Consider the following 15,088-nt stretch of genomic DNA (forward strand, 5'->3'; position numbering starts at 1 on the left):
AAATACCCTTATTAATATCAGGCAAAACAGGGGAAAATACTTCATCAGTAAATCATTTACATTAATACAATTGCTTCTGGCTTGCGTCTAAATTCAAAGCCATTCACAGCATAAAATTTCTTACTTTTAACTTCTATTTTTAAACACTAAAAAACAACATCACCACTATATGCCCTAAAAACCCAGTACAATCTCAGTTACATAGCACTATATACATTCTTCAGCTAATGCAACAAATTATTTATAGCCAAACAATTACAAACTAATTTCTTCACCTAAGTATTTACAAACATTTCAAAACACCAAAAGCTTTTCTCTTTAGCATTTTTACAAAATTCAACTGCTATTCCCTCTAGCAACCACAGAATTAACTTTTTACTGTGCCTTAAATTACTCGCTTGTTCTCCAACAACTACCTTTCTCAACTTAAATCACCATTCCAAGTATCCTCCTAAATATTTGAAATTCCCAAGCTTGTGCTTAATTACTTATTACGCCCGCTACACCCTCAAAAGTTATCAACCTGATTTCCAATCTCTTTGTCTATTGCCTGCCGGCCTGGGCCCGATCCTTTTTTCCTCTCCAAATTCTTTGTCTCTTGCCTGCCGCTTGGGCCCGATCCTTTTTTCCTTTCCAAGTTCTCTGTCTATTGCCTGCCTGCCTGGGCCCGATCCTTTTTTCCTTTTGCTAAACCGTTCCTTTCATGGACACTAACTTATCCCACTATCAATTTAGCTAGAAGGGTGTACTTCTTAACTAGCCCCTACCCTTCTGGTATCTTCTGTGAACAATTATCTGTACTTTCCCACCGTGTGGGCTACATTCTCATGCATACATCATCTGCTTTCAACCTATCTATTTTAATATAGGCTACATCAAATATCAAACAGCCTTACAACTACCACTAATCAGCACATAACACAAAATTTACAAAAATCTAATAAGGCTAACAAAAACACTTTACATAAAAATACTAGGATCACATAAATTCAAAGCCATCCTCCCAAATTACCTAAATTTATGCCTAATAACCTACAACTCCCCCCTTTGAGAATACTCAACAAACCTTTTGGCCGAATTTTCTCAAACTCTAAAAACAAAAAACAATTAGGCTCTAAAAAACTGGGGTTAGTAATGGGGGGGGGTTAATATCATTTACAATCCAGTTAGGGGGGGGCAATACATGCTAAAATTTTCAACCAAAACACAGGGCGCAACCTGTAGAATAAATCCCAAAATCCAATTAATATCACATTTCTTAGCAGGAGTCCCAAATTTCTTCCTGCCAGTGTACAATTCTTTATTTCTTCACCAGGGTCAATTCTCAATGTCCTTTTAGTCAGGAATTTCTGGACTTTGGCAATGTCAATAATGTGAGCGTTTTTTCTTCTTTTCCACCACCGTCATGGTTCAGCTTATTGTCCTTTTTTCCTGCTATTTAAAAGCACAATGGAGCTAAATAAATAAAAAATAGGCCAATCATCAGTAGTAGAATCCTCCTGATGTGAAAGGATCTTTTTGCAGTAAGAATCATGGGTCCAGGCAGTCAGTCTCCTGGTTCCAAGGAATGGGGGGGGGGGGGGGCTGCTAGGATCTTTGGGCAGCTCTTCCATACCTGTGAGAAGAGACAGCTAACACATTCCATTAGTGCCTGGCAGGATTTTTCAGCTCTCATTAGCTTTTTTGGGCGGTTTTTCAGCTCTCATTAGTCTTAGCTGTGAGCAATGTGTCCTTGACCGGGGCCAAAAAGAAAAGAATGAGCTGTCTTCGATTAACTCATTCTGTTCTTTTACTTTCCCTGCTTGACTTCTTTTAAACTGTAAATCCTGTGTCAGGACACCCAGCTGTTGCTGCTCCTACCGGAGAAGCATAACGGTTTTCTCGGCATTGTCCCAGGCTTAGACCAGCCAGCGTAGGACGCCTTCTCCAGGCTCCTGCCAAAACAACTTACTTGCTTGTAGGTCCGAATGACCTCCGGGGCCACGGCACGAGCCTCTGCCTGCGCCGTGCACTCCAAAGTCTTCCCGTCCAGGGCTCGCTTCCAGCGGAGCACCTCCTCACGAGCCTCTGCCTGCGCCGTGCACTCCAAAGTCTTCCCGTCCAGGGCTCGCTTCCAGCGGAGCACCTCCTCACGAGCCTCTGCCTGCGCCGTGCACTCCAAAGTCTTCCCGTCCAGGGCTCGCTTCCAGCAGAGCACCTCCTCTTCGTATGCCCAAAGGGCGGTCCGGAGCCTCTCCAGCTCCCCCTCTTTCCACAATGATGCTGGAAGACCCTGCATTTGATCTAACTTATTATTAATGGCCTGCAGCTGTTGACACTGGCGCTCCATTTTCTTATAAAAGGCATTAAACTGGGTAAACTGAATAGGCGTAGTCAAATTGGGATAGACCTGTGATGGCACGTGTCTCACTTGAGCCTTCTTTGTTTCCCCGCATTCGTGACATCCCCAGGTCCCGTGGACACGGCATGGTTTGGGAGGGGGTGCATACGGCAAAGCTGTTTTCACAGGCTCGGGTGTATCGGGGGGTAGCGGGACCGTAGCAGGATTAGTTATATCGGGGCCGAGGGCCACATTGGAGGGTAGTGGAACCATAACAGGGGCAACATTACCCAGGTCGGAAGCCAAAGGTATCACCGTGTCCTCGCCACCGAAAAACTCCCTGGCTCCAACCGGCAACACAGAAGGCATTTCGGGCGTTGGGCGGAAAAGCTTAGAAAGGGCCGCCTGCACTCCTGCCTCGGCCGCGAGAGTTTTTACTATCTTCTTTGTCTTATTCCATACTGGACTCAGGGAAAAGGCTTCCTCATCGCCCTGAGCCACCGACTTCCAAAGCTTGGAGCCTAGCCGCTCCCACACAGTTTTATTAAAAATTGTACTCGGCTTAACAAAAAGTTCCCTTCTCTGTCCCCACCGCAGCAGGCGGGATAACGTATCAGAGGGGAGCTTTTCTCCCTGCCGCTTCATAATGTGCAATAAAGGCTTCTGTGTTATCTTTTCTTCAGCTGATGCAGCAGTTCCCATGTTAGCTGCTCTGCCCTTCTCCGCCGCGGCTTATAGCCGCCCTTCTCCTCCGCGGCTTATAGCCGCCGCTTTCCTCTGCGGCTTATAGCCGCCCTTCTCCTCCGCGACTTATAGCCGCCGCTTTTCTCCGCGACTTATAGCCGCCTTTCTCCTCCGCGACTTATAGCCGCCGCTTTCCTCCGCGACTTATAGCCGCCTTTCTCCGCCGCGGCTTATAGCCGCTCTCCTCAGGGCTCAGGTGTGCCTCTCTTTTCGGACGCCCGGGGGCTTCTCCAGCACTCCCCGCCGCAGCTCCTCCGCCTGGAACAGGCCACCGACACTAGGCCTCCGACACTATCATCATTCGATTCGAATCACGTCGGGGTCACCATTTGTTGCGTCGCAGTGCCTCTCAGGTGGGCACGGACAGAGCCCAGCAATCAATGTGATTGGAAGCAAAGTCATTTATTTCTCTCCAGCATGCTCTTATATACAATTAAAGCCAGGCAATCAAGCAATTGCTAATTGGTTAATAATATACACACAGGCACAGCTGTAACTTCATAGGGTAATTATCATCCTGTACTACTTTCTAATTTATTATCCTGTTTACTGCCCACTTGCAGATAAAAACCAGCCCAAGGTCAGCGTCCTTGAAGCCTAAACAACTCAGCTTCTAACATACCCATCTGCCAAATTCCCACACAGATGTGCCCCTTGATCCGCCCCTCCCCCAGTCCAGATGTGCCCCGCACTGATGCTCTGTCTCTCCTTAGGGTCTGCCGGGCCCGGCGGGGGAGAAGGGTGAGACAGGTGACGTGGGCCCCATGGTAAGTGACGCCGGCTGCCCCACATTCCCAGCCCCCCCTCCAGGTGGGAATGTCCCAGAGCCCCCCTCACTTTGTTCTTTCTCCCCACAGGGCCCCCCAGGACCACCGGGGCCGCGTGGCCCAGCCGGACCCTCTGGAGCCGACGTAAGTTCCTCCCCCGTGCCCCCCCCCGTCAGCCCTGCCCCGCGCGTCCCCGGAGCTAACCAGCTCTGCTCTGTCCCCATGCAGGGACCCCAAGGCGGCCCCGGAGGCATCGGCAACCTGGGCCCCCCCGGAGAGAAGGTAGGTGGAGGCAGGATGCCTGGGTTCTCTCCCAGCCCGGGGGGGCAGGGTGGGGCTGGTAGATTTCATGGAGTTCAAGGCCAGAAGAGCCCATTCGCTCCAGCCTGGCTCCTGGACAGCGGCGGGCAGAGAATCGCTCCCTGTCACCCTGTGCCCAGCCCCACGACCTGGCTGGACCGACACGTGTCAGCGCCCGGGGGACTGAGCCAGGGGCCACGACAGCTGAGCCCAGGAGGGACCGAGGGGCCCCCAGGGCTGACACCCCTGCGATGGCAGGGACCTGATCTGCTGAGCCCAGCCAGCGACCCACACCCCGCGCTGCAGGGGAACAGGAAACCCCCCAGGGCCCTGCCAGTCTGTCCTGGGGGAGATTCCTTCCCTGCTCCAGTCTGGGGACCCCCAGCATGAAAGCCAGACTCAGCAGCCAGACAGAGGTGTCTCTGGAGCCCCTCAGAGCACCGCCCCCCCGTGTGGTGCCTGTCTCCAGCTGATTGAGTCTCGGAGAGCAAATCCCTTCCTGACCCCGCTGCCCTGCAGCCTGAGACTGGGCGAGTCACTGTCCTCCTGCAGAGCATGCAGAGGGCAGTGCAGGCCACCCTGTTCTCCCCATGGCCCGTGAAGGGAGGGGACGGATGGGGGGACTCAGAGTCACCCACTGCAGGAGTCAAAGGGACCCACCACCACTCGCCCAGGGGAATGTGCGGCTGGAGCAGGACTCCTGGGTTCTCTCCCGGCTTGGGAGAGGAGCGGGGCCAGCACTCCTGGGTTCTCTCCTAGCTTGGGGAGGGGAGCAGGGCCAGGACTCCTGGGTTCTCTCCTGGCCCGGGGAGGGGAGTGGGGCCAGGACTCCTGGGTTCTCTCCCGGCTCGGGGAGGGGAGCGGGGCCAGGACTCCTGGGTTCTCTCCCGGCTCTGGAAGGGGAGCGGGGCCAGGACTCCTGGGTTCTCTCCTGGCGCGGGGAGGGGAGTGGGGCCAGGACTCCTGGGTTCTCTCCCGGCTCGGGGAGGGGAGTGGGGCCAGGACTCCTGGGTTCTCTCCCGGCTCGGGAGGGGAGTGGGGCCAGGACTCCTGGGTTCACTCCTGGCTCGGGAGGGGAGCAGGGCCAGGACTCCTGGGTTCTCTCTCGGCTCGGGGAGTGGGGTCTAGTGACACAGTGCCTGTGGGGTGCTGCCGCGCTGTGTCCCTGGGACCATCCGGGGGGACCGGTCGGAACGCGAGCGCTGACGTCTCTCTCATTTCAGGGTGAGCCTGGCGAGTCGGGTGCCCCCGGCATCCCTGGGGAGCCAGGAGTCAAGGTGAGTCTTTGGTCCCCCTGCCCTTGCTCCCTCGCACACCCTACCTGGCAGCACGGCCACTAACCCCCCTGCCCCCGGGAACCCCCTCCCCCTGTTTGTCCTTCTCCTACCCCCCCGGGGCTCCCGCGGGGTCCTCGCCCCCACCTGGCGGCACAGACGCTATCCCATGGGACGCCCCCGCTCCGTCCCCCACCAAGGAGCCCCCCGAACCCTCCTTCATCCCCTCTACTGGGGCCCTGCCTTCTATGGGGATCAGTGGCCACCTCCCCCATTTGTCTCTTCCTTATTAAGGCCCATCCAGAGCTGTCAGCCTCCAGCCAGGGACCCCTCCTTGGGGGTGTCTCCTGTCAGGGACCCCCAGAGCACTGCTCCCCCCAGCCAAGGGCCCCTCAGGGCCCATCTATCCCCTGCCTTGTGGGGGGAGACCCAGGGCCGGGCCTGGCTTTTCCCCCACCCAGTGAGAACCCCCCCAGAGCCCCTTTCTTCCAACGGGAACCCCCCCAAGTCTGGAGTGCTCCCTTCTCCCCAGGCTGTGAACCCCACCCCAGAGACAGTGGGGCCAGGACCTCTCCCCGTGACAGCCCCCCCGAAGAGACTCCTTCCCCCGCACACATGGGGGATCTCCCCAAGGGACACTGGGGCTGGGATCCCTCCCCTAGAGCTGACCCCCAGAGCTCTGTCCCCTCCCAGGCCACTCCCCCCATCCTCCCCCACACTGACACCCCCCCCCCACCCCATGCTCTGTCTCCTTCCCAGGGCCCGCGAGGAGAGCGAGGGGAGAAAGGAGAGACCGGAGCCGCTGGCACATCTGGACCCCCTGGAGGGAAAGGGCCCCCCGGAGACGATGGGCCCAAGGGGAACCCCGTGAGTGACGCGGCGCAGAGACCGGGGGAGGCGGAGCCAGGACTCCTGGGTTCTCTCCCCAGCTCTGGGAGGGGAGTGGGGTCTAGTGGTTAGAGCGGGGGGGGGGGGGGTTGTTGGGAGCCAGGACTCCTGGGTTCTGTGCCTGGCTGTAGGAGGAGGTGGCTCAGGCTAATTCATTCCTGTCTCTTCCAGGGTCCTGTTGGTTTCCCAGGGGATCCAGGCCCCCCAGGTGAAATGGGCCCCAGGGTAAGTATCAGCCCCATGCGTTGCCCTCCAGGTCCCTGCAGTCTGGGGGCGGGGGAGGTGCTGGGAGGTGGGGTGGGGTCCTAGGGGGGATGCAGCCGGGTTTGGGGCCCCCTGGCTGGGTTTTGGGGTCCCTGCTGAGGCCTCCTGCTGACTCAGGGCTTGTTTTCCCCCTCCAGGGCCAGGACGGGGCGAAGGGCGAGCGAGGCGAGGATGGGGAACCCGGGCAGCTGGTGAGTGACCAGGGCTCCCGAGCGGGGCCCTGACGGGATCCCCCCCCCTGGTGGTTTGGAATGGATCTCCCCTGACATTTGGACTGGACACCCCACCTGTGTCCCCAGCCCCCCCCCCCCAAGTGCCCCCAGCAGTCTGATCAGACTCCGCACGCCCCCCCCTGCCAGATCGGGTCTTTCTCTGGATTCCTTCCTGATTGGCTCCTCCAACGTTCTGGATTGGAACCCACCTCTGATGTTCCGGATCCGCCCTCTGTGACTGTACTCTGGGTTCCCCTGTTCTGGATCAGACCCCAATGTCTGGGTTCCCCTCTCCCTGACGTTCCAGATCAGGTTCCCCACCTCTCCAGGTTCCCCTCTCCCTGACGTTCTGGATCAGACCCCCGCCCATCTCTGGGTTCTCCTTTCCCTCATGTTCCGGATCAGGTTCCCCACCTCTCCGGGTTCCCCTCTCCCTGACGTTCCGGATCAGACCCCCCCCCATCTCTGGGTTCTCCTTTCCCTCATGTTCCGGATCAGATTCCCCACCTCTCCGGGTTCCCCTCTCCATGATGTTCTGGATTAGATTGGTTCTCCTAACTCCAGCTCTCTCTCTCTCTCTCTAGGGCTCGCCAGGCCCGACAGGAGAGAATGGCCCCCCAGGCTCCCCAGGGAAGAGGGTAAGTGATGGGTCTGTCAGGGCCCCACTCCCCTGTCCAGGTCACCCCCCTCCTCCTGCCATCCCCCAGGAGCCGGGCAGAAGCGTCTCACTGCACAGGGGGTGTGAGGGACGCGCCTGCTGTCCCAGCCACTGTGTGACGGGGACTCTGACCTACACAGACCCCCCGCCCCGGGCACCCACCCCGTCTGCAGCCACAGTGACCCGACAGCAGGGGGCAGCAGACACGCACACACACAAATCCAGCTCCGTGGGAATCTCATTGTGGAGAGGGTGGGGCTGGCACCGAGGGCAGGAAATTCCTTCCCGTCCCGGCAGCGAGTGAAACGTCCGGGCCAGAGCGTGGCAGCTAATAACAGGGAAACCGCTTAGCTCCAGGGACCCCTCCCGCCCAGGGCCGGCTCCAGAGCCCAGCGGGGCAAGCACCCGCGTGGGGCGGCCCTTTCCCGGGGGGGCGGCAGGCTGGGCCGGCGGACCTGCCGCAGTCATGCCTGCGGGAGGTCCACCGGAGCTCCGAGAGCAGCGGACCTGCCGCAGGCATGACTGCGGAGGGGACGCTCGGCTGGCGGCTCCAGTGGACCTCCCGCAGGCATGACTGCGGGCGGTTCGCTGGTCCCGCGGCTCAGCTGGACCTCCCGCAGGCATGCCTGCGGCAGCTCAACCGGAGCCGCCGGACCAGCGAACCGCCCACAGCTGCGGGAGGTCCAGCCGAGCCGCGCGACCAGTGGACCCTCCGCAGTCATGCCCGCGGGAGGTCCGCTGCTCCCGCGGCTCGGGGACACCTCCCGGGCATGACTGCTTGGGGCGGCCAAATTTGTAGAGCCGCCCCTGCTCCCGCCCCACACCGAGCCAACCGGTCCCTGCCATGGGGCGGGGTGGGAGCCGGCGCCCCCTAGAGGGGACAGGCCCCTGTCCCATTCCCTGCCCCCCTGAGCCAGCCAGTCCCTGCCCTGGGGGTGGGTGGGAGCCGGCGCCCCCTAGAGGAGACAGGCCCCGGGCCCCATTCCCTGCCCCCCTGAGCCAGCCAGTCCCTGCCCTGGGGGTGGGTGGGAGCCGCACCCCTGAGAGGGGACAGGCCCCTGCCCCATTCCCTTGTTCACCCCCGTCTCCTCTCTCCGCAGGGTCCCGCAGGCTCCCCGGGTCCCGAGGGGCGTCAGGGCGAGAAGGGCACTAAGGTAAGTGACTCAGGCTCCATTCCTCCCCCCCGCGGGTGGCGTCTCTGCTGGGGAGGTGTCGGGTCCCGGATCCCCTGGGGTCAGACCCAGCTCAGAGCTCCCCGGAGACGAGGCACGGCTGGGTCTGTCCCAGGGTCCAGGCTGGGAGCTCCCGGTGCAGCCAGCCAGGCCGCGGCCCAACCATGCCAAGGGCTCCTGATCCTAACGGGGCGCAGCGACGCCAAGGAGCCCCCCCCCACAGCTGTGACCGTGTCGCCCATCCCCGAGCTCACCCTGCCCCTCCGTCCCCCAGGGCGAGCCAGGCGCCGTGGGACCCCCTGGCAAGACTGGCCCCGTGGGGCCCCAGGGACCGGCCGGCAAGCAGGGGCCTGACGGGCTGAGAGGCATCCCTGGCTCAGTGGTAAGTGACAGCCAGTGCACGCCAGCAGGACGCCTGGGTTCTGTCGCGGCTCTGCGGGGGAGTGGGGGCTGGTGGTCAGAGCATGCGGGATGGGAGCCAGGACTCCTGGGTTCTGCCCCAGCTCTGGGAGGGGATGGGGGCTGGTGGGTTAGAGCAGGGGGGGCTGGGAGCCGGGACTCCTGGGTTCTCTCCCAGCTCTGGGAGGGGATGGGGGCTGGTGGGTTAGAGCAGGGGGGGCTGGGAGCCAGGACTCCTGGGTTCTCTCCCAGCTCCGGGAGGGGAGGGGATGGGGGCTGGTTGTTAGAGCAGGGGGGCTGGGAGCCAGGACTCCTGGGTTCTCTCCCCGGCTCTGGGAGGGGGTGAGGTGTCCCCAGCTCTGCAGTCCACGCTTGTATTTCCCTGCCTGCTGTTGGGTCCCTGAGCCCCAGACACACGGGGGCTGGGGCTGGGGCTGGTCTCAGCTGCCCCCGCTGTGACTCCAGAACAGCCCTTCCCCAATGCCAATGGGCTGAGAGTGGAGCTCTGCCCCCTGCAGGCCTGTCCAGAGCAGTCAACGCCTGAGACCCACTGCCTCCGACTGGGGAGCCCAAGAGGGGTGGGGTGCAGGACCCACTGCCTCCAGGCTGGGGAGCCCCAGAGGGGTGGGGTGCAGGACCCACTGCCTCCGACTGGGGAGCCCCAGAGCAGGGTGGGGTGCAGGACCCACGGCCTCCGACTGGGGAGCCCCAGAGGGGTGGGGTGCAGGACCCACGGCCTCCGACTGGGGAGCCCCAGAGGGGTGGGGTGCAGGACCCACGGCCTCCGACTGGGGAGCCCCAGAGCAGGGGGGGGCTTCGGGCTGGGCTGTGGGGGGCAGCCCCAGGGCATGGCCGGGGCAGCGTTTAGCGCTAACTCTCCCCTCCATCCCCCGCAGGGAGAACAAGGCAAGCCGGGCGCCACGGGCCAGACGGGCCCCCCTGGACCTGTGGTGAGTGTGACTCCGCCCTCCCCTGCGACGGAGCCCCCCCTCCCCGGCTAACCGCTCTGCTTGTGTCTCCCCGCAGGGCCCCCCGGGGCTGCCCGGCCTCAAAGGGGACTCCGGAGCCAAAGGAGAGAAGGTGAGCGGGGGGCACGCGGGGGCACACGGGGGGTGCACAGCCTGTGTGAACACACACAACACACCCGTGGGTGGGGGGGAATGATACACGCCCCGTGCACCAGTGTGCACCAGCATGTGCCACATGGCGCCAGCCCACGCCACGCAGTGCCAGGGAACATGCCAGCACACACGTGCTACACAATGCGGGTGAATGCACCGGGAGACGGGAACGCCCACGACACGCGCATCACGAGTGTGGCACAAGCGATACACAAGTCTGTGTGAACCAGACACGTCAGCACAACCGCCTGCGAGTATCCCTGGGGTGCACGTCCCACAGCCCGCACAAGGGGCACGAGGGTGTGTGAGCACCCAGGGCAGAGACCCGCACGCAGACCCCTCCCCACACGGTGTCCCTACCGACACGCCCACCCCCAGCATGCCGCCCCCTTCTGTCTGTCCTGCACTGACCACTGTGTCTTTCCCAGGGCCACCCCGGTCTGATCGGCCTGATTGGGCCCCCGGGCGAGCAGGGAGAGAAAGGGGACCGGGGCCTGCCTGGCCCGCAGGGCTCCCTGGGGTCCAAAGGAGAGACCGTGAGTATCGGGGGAGGGGGAGTTCTTCACCGCCAGACCCCCTGCCAGAGACCCCTGCCATGTGGGGAGCAGTGGGAGCTTGGGGGAATCTCATTGTGGGGAGCCAGGACTCTGGGGTTCTCTCCTCAGCTCTGGGAGGGGAGTGGGGGGCTGGTGGGTTAGAGCAGGGGGGCTGGGAGCCAGGACTCCTGGGTTCTATCCCAGCTCTGGGAGAGGAGTGGGGGGCTGGTGGGTTAGAGCAGGGGGGCTGTGGGCCAGGTCTCCGGGGTTCTCTCCCTGGCTTTGGGAGGTGAGTGGGGGCTGGAGGTAAGAGCAGGGGGGGCTGGGAGCCCGGACTCCGGGGTTCTCTCCCCGGCTCTTGGAGGGGAGTGGGGGCTGGGGGGTTAGAGCAGGGGGGGCTGGGGGCCAGGACTCCTGGGGTCTCTCCTCAGCTCTGGGAGGGGAGGGGAGGGGGGCTGGTGGATTAGAGCAGGGGCTGGGAGCTAGGACGCTTGGGTTCTTGCCTGGATCTAGGAGGGGACTGGGGGCTGGTGGATAGAGCAGGGGGGGCTGGGAGCCAGGACTCCTGGGTTCTATCCCTGGCTCTGGGAGGGGAATGGGGGCTGGTGGGTTAGAGCAGTGGGGCTGGGAGCCAGGACTCCTGGGTTCTAATCACTGCTCTGAGGGTGGGGGTGGGGGTGGGGGTGGTGAGCAGGGCTTCCCAGGGAGGAGGCTGCGTTGGACCCAGGGCAGACGGGGGGCAAACATGGGAGCCCTTGTGAGGTCTGGGGTGCGAGGGGTTAATTGGGGTGCTCCTGGTCTCATGCTAATTCCGCTCTGTTCTCGCCCCTGCAGGGGATCCCTGGTGCTACCGGCCCCATCGGCCCCGCCGGGCCCCCGGGACTTCCTGTGAGTGACCTTTGACCTTCCCCAGTGCTGCTTGTGGGTCTGGGTCTCACCCCATGGCCCCCCCATCTGAGCATCACCTGCAATGGGCCCTGTTTTGTCATCTGCCCCTCACCCTTGTGTCTGGGCATCCCCTGTAACGTGCCCGTGACACTACGGGGTGCGCTCCAGACTGGGGCAGGGGCTGTGTCACTGCCTGCCCGGTATCCTGGGGTGCCCTGCGGTGCCTTGCTGCTGGAGCTCCCAGCCTGGACCCCCTACAGCCCCCCCAGCATGTTCCCCCCGAGGGCTGGGTACAGACGCCACCTGCCAGCCACGCCCGGGTCACGCCCGGCCCCACCAGCCTGGGCTAGTGCTGCAGGGTGACCCCAGCCCGCCCCAGGCTGCCCCCCAGGCCGGTGTTCTGCACTGCCAGCCCTCTCCTGGCCAGGCCGATAGGGGATCTCATACAGCCGGTAGCCCCACAGGTGGCGTTACCCACACAGCTCACAGCCCGGGATTAGGGTCGAGCTTCGTTCACTACAGAGCGGCAGGTGGTCAGTGGGTCCCGGTGACAAGGCGTCGAGGTCAGACAGTCACAGGGAGAATAAAGATAAAACGTTGCCCAGAACGAGCCCTAAGGGGCCGGGCGGGGTCCCAGGCGCAGTCCCTAATGTCACGGAGTCCCCGGGCGATGCTCTGGAACTGCTCCCCACTGAGCCAGGCAGGCAGGACCCTCGGAGCAGCCTGTCTGCAGGGCAAGAAGCTCCCACGGCTTCACCTCCTGGGTCTCTCCTGGGAGCATTCAGCATCCTCTGCCCCTCCGTGCGCTTCCCACAGCGGGTCCAAACAGGGGGGCTCCTGGGGAAGCCACAGGGTCCTGCCCCCCCACTGCGCAGTCAGACGTGACTCTCAGCCAGCCGGGGACACAGAGGTTTATTCGACGACAGGAACAGGGTCTAACACAGAGCTTGTAGGTACCACGAACCGGACCCCTCGGCCGGGTCCATTCTGGGGGGCAGTGAGCCAGACCCCCACGTCTGCCCTCACTCCTCGTCCCCAGCCAGCTCCAGACTGACACCCTCTCCAGCTCCTCCTCTCTGCTCAGCCCCTTTCCCGGGCCAGGAGGTCACCTGACCTCTTTGTCTCCAACACCTTTGCAGGGGAGGGGCCCAGGCCATCAGTTGCTAGGAGACAGTGTCAGGCATGCGGGTGCACTGGCCCCTTCCTCTGCAGCAATCACACACCCCCATCCCACCACCTGGATATTAAGAACTGCCGAGGGGACACTGAGGCACCAACACAGGATTCAGAGAAAACATTAAGAACATTCTCAGTTTGTCACACCTAGCTGCTGGTCATGCGCCGGGTCGGGGCCTGTCCTGGGGGCCGACAGCCGGTTTCTTGTGTCCTCAGAAGCGAAAGAACTGGGCGGGGAGTGAGAGCGTGGGGTGTCCACCCCCCCTTGGATAGCTCAGCCCCTGGGACATGCCAGTGCACTCCCGAGGGGACCCCTAGATAACGCTCTGACCCCCAGGGGACCTCCAGATAACGCTCTGTCCCCCGGAGCGAGGGGACCCCTAGATAACGCTCTGCCCCCCGGAGCGAGGGGACCCCTAGATAACACTCTGACCCCCCTAGATAACGCTCTGACCCCCGGAGCGAGGGGACCCCCAGATAACGCTCTGACCCCCCTAGATAACGCTCTGCCCCCCGGAGCGAGGGGACCCCTAGATAATGCTCTGTGCCCCGGAGCGAGGGGACGTGGAGTCGGGGGGGGCGGGTGTGCTGAGCTCAGGGATGTTGACACTGGGGAGCTCTCCCGTCGGCGGAGTTAATCCACCTCCCCGAGGGGCCGGCGCTGTGTCGGCGGGCGGAGCTCTCCCACAGCAGGTGGGTGTAACTGCCTCGCTCGGGGGTGGATTATTCACAGCCCCGAGCGACGTGGTTACACCGATACAGTCTGCAGCGTAGCCCTGGCCTCAGACCTGGTCCTGCCCCGGCCCTGTGCCAGAGCGCGGCCGCTTGCTGGGTGCAGCGCCTGGCTGGACGCGGGCCCTTGCGCCTCCCCAGACCTGTCAGTCGTGATTGCAGCGTGTCCGTGACGTGTGTACGACGTGGCTGCGTGGGGCCCTGTGAGCTCACGGACCAGCCAGTCACTGGTGTGCAAAGGGACCTCACTAGGGGTGTGAATACAGGGTGCATCCCGTCACACCGCCCCTCCCCTGGCCTGAGGGCTGCCAGCCCCCCGGGTCTCTGATTGTCCTGTCGTTGCTTTGCAGGGCCCGGCCGGTCCCAAGGGTGCGAAGGGAGCCACGGTAAGCGCTGTCCCGGGTGCCCCAGCAGGGGGTGCCCTTCCCCCCCCGACCCCCCCGTCACCCCTGCAGGCAGCTGACGTCTCTGTTCTCTCCCCGCCAGGGACAAGCTGGCCCCAAGGGTGAACGAGGCGTCCCCGGCCCCCCCGGACACCCGGTGAGTGACCCCCCCCCCCGCTTCCCTTCGACCTGCTGCCTCGGACCGACCGTTCCCTGCGCTGCGGCTGCTCCCCCGGTCCCCCCATCCCTCGCTCGCAGCGTCGTCCCCCTTCCCGGCTCGGTTACTTACCCTGCTGTCTGCCCCGCCCTGCCCCCTTCCCTGCCCTGCCCCCCATCCCTCTCTGCCCTTCCCCCGGTCCCCCCATCCCTCGCTCACAGCGTCGTCCCCCTTACCCTGCCCCCTTCCCTCCCTGCTCTGCCTCCTGCTCCCCCCATCCCTCCCTGCCCTGCCCCCGGTTCCCCCCCATCCCTCGCTCACACCATCGTCCCCCTTCCCGGCTCGGTTACTTACCCTGCACCCTGACCTCCCTGGCCCACCCCCCCCGCCCTCTGCCCTCCCGATCACCTTCCCTCCCTGCCCCTCCTACCCCACTCTTCCCCCTGCCCCCCCTGACCCTTCCTTCCCTGCCCCACACTGTCCCTGCCCTGCCCAGCCCCACCCCAGCCCCACTGACGGTGCTGTGCCGGCGCAGGGCCCCCCCGGGGAGGTGATCCAGCCGCTGCCCATCCAGCTGCCCAGGAAGGGCAAGCGGTCGATCGACGCCAGCCAGCTGGTGGGCGAGGACGGGGAGGGGCTGGCGGCGGACGGGGCCCACGGCCACGCGGGCGGCATGGACGAGATCTTCGGCTCCCTCACCGCCCTCAAGCGGGAGATCGAGCAGATGAAGCACCCGATGGGCACCCAGGACAACCCGGCCCGCACCTGCCAGGACCTGCGGCTCTGCCACCCCGACCTGCCCGACGGTGAGCGCTGGGCCGGGCTGGATGGGAGACGGGGCAGCGCTAGGGGCTGGGCTGCAGGGGGAGGCAGCAGGGGGCTCTGCCCAGGCAGTCAGGGCTCCCCATGGCCCCAGGGCAGCACTAGGGGCTGGGCTGCAGGGGGGGGCAGCAGGGGGCTCTGCCCGGGCAGTCAGGGCTCCCCATGGCCCCAGGGCAGCACTAGGGGCTGGGCTGCAGGGGGGGGCAGCAGGGGGCTCTGCCCGGGCAGTCAGGGCTCCCCATGGCCCCAGGGCGGCGCTAGGGGCTGGGCTGCAG

At 63.0% G+C, this 15,088-nt stretch overlaps 2 protein-coding genes across 2 annotated transcripts in view; one reads left to right on the forward strand and one right to left on the reverse strand.

Annotated features, from left to right (window-relative positions):
• The window catches only part of LOC123345793 (endothelial zinc finger protein induced by tumor necrosis factor alpha-like), a 1,203,704-nt gene that overhangs the window by 532,237 nt on the left and 656,379 nt on the right, over positions 1 to 15,088 (reverse strand). The gene's annotated exons all lie outside the window — the stretch shown is intronic.
• Positions 1 to 15,088, forward strand: part of LOC123346446 (collagen alpha-2(XI) chain-like) — a 58,695-nt gene that overhangs the window by 35,017 nt on the left and 8,590 nt on the right. Inside the window, exons 40-56 of the mRNA XM_044983843.1 lie at positions 3,778 to 3,831; positions 3,922 to 3,975; positions 4,060 to 4,113; positions 5,355 to 5,408; positions 6,165 to 6,272; positions 6,465 to 6,518; positions 6,695 to 6,748; positions 7,354 to 7,407; positions 8,528 to 8,581; positions 8,874 to 8,981; positions 9,895 to 9,948; positions 10,025 to 10,078; positions 10,548 to 10,655; positions 11,490 to 11,543; positions 13,802 to 13,837; positions 13,938 to 13,991; positions 14,527 to 14,797. Of these exons, the coding sequence (XP_044839778.1) occupies positions 3,778 to 3,831; positions 3,922 to 3,975; positions 4,060 to 4,113; positions 5,355 to 5,408; positions 6,165 to 6,272; positions 6,465 to 6,518; positions 6,695 to 6,748; positions 7,354 to 7,407; positions 8,528 to 8,581; positions 8,874 to 8,981; positions 9,895 to 9,948; positions 10,025 to 10,078; positions 10,548 to 10,655; positions 11,490 to 11,543; positions 13,802 to 13,837; positions 13,938 to 13,991; positions 14,527 to 14,797 (1,279 nt within the window). The remainder of the gene's footprint in view (positions 1 to 3,777; positions 3,832 to 3,921; positions 3,976 to 4,059; positions 4,114 to 5,354; positions 5,409 to 6,164; positions 6,273 to 6,464; positions 6,519 to 6,694; positions 6,749 to 7,353; positions 7,408 to 8,527; positions 8,582 to 8,873; positions 8,982 to 9,894; positions 9,949 to 10,024; positions 10,079 to 10,547; positions 10,656 to 11,489; positions 11,544 to 13,801; positions 13,838 to 13,937; positions 13,992 to 14,526; positions 14,798 to 15,088) is intronic.

The sequence above is a fragment of the Mauremys mutica genome, chromosome 12 (assembly GCF_020497125.1).
Source record: "Mauremys mutica isolate MM-2020 ecotype Southern chromosome 12, ASM2049712v1, whole genome shotgun sequence".
Classification (NCBI taxonomy): Eukaryota; Metazoa; Chordata; order Testudines; family Geoemydidae; genus Mauremys; species Mauremys mutica.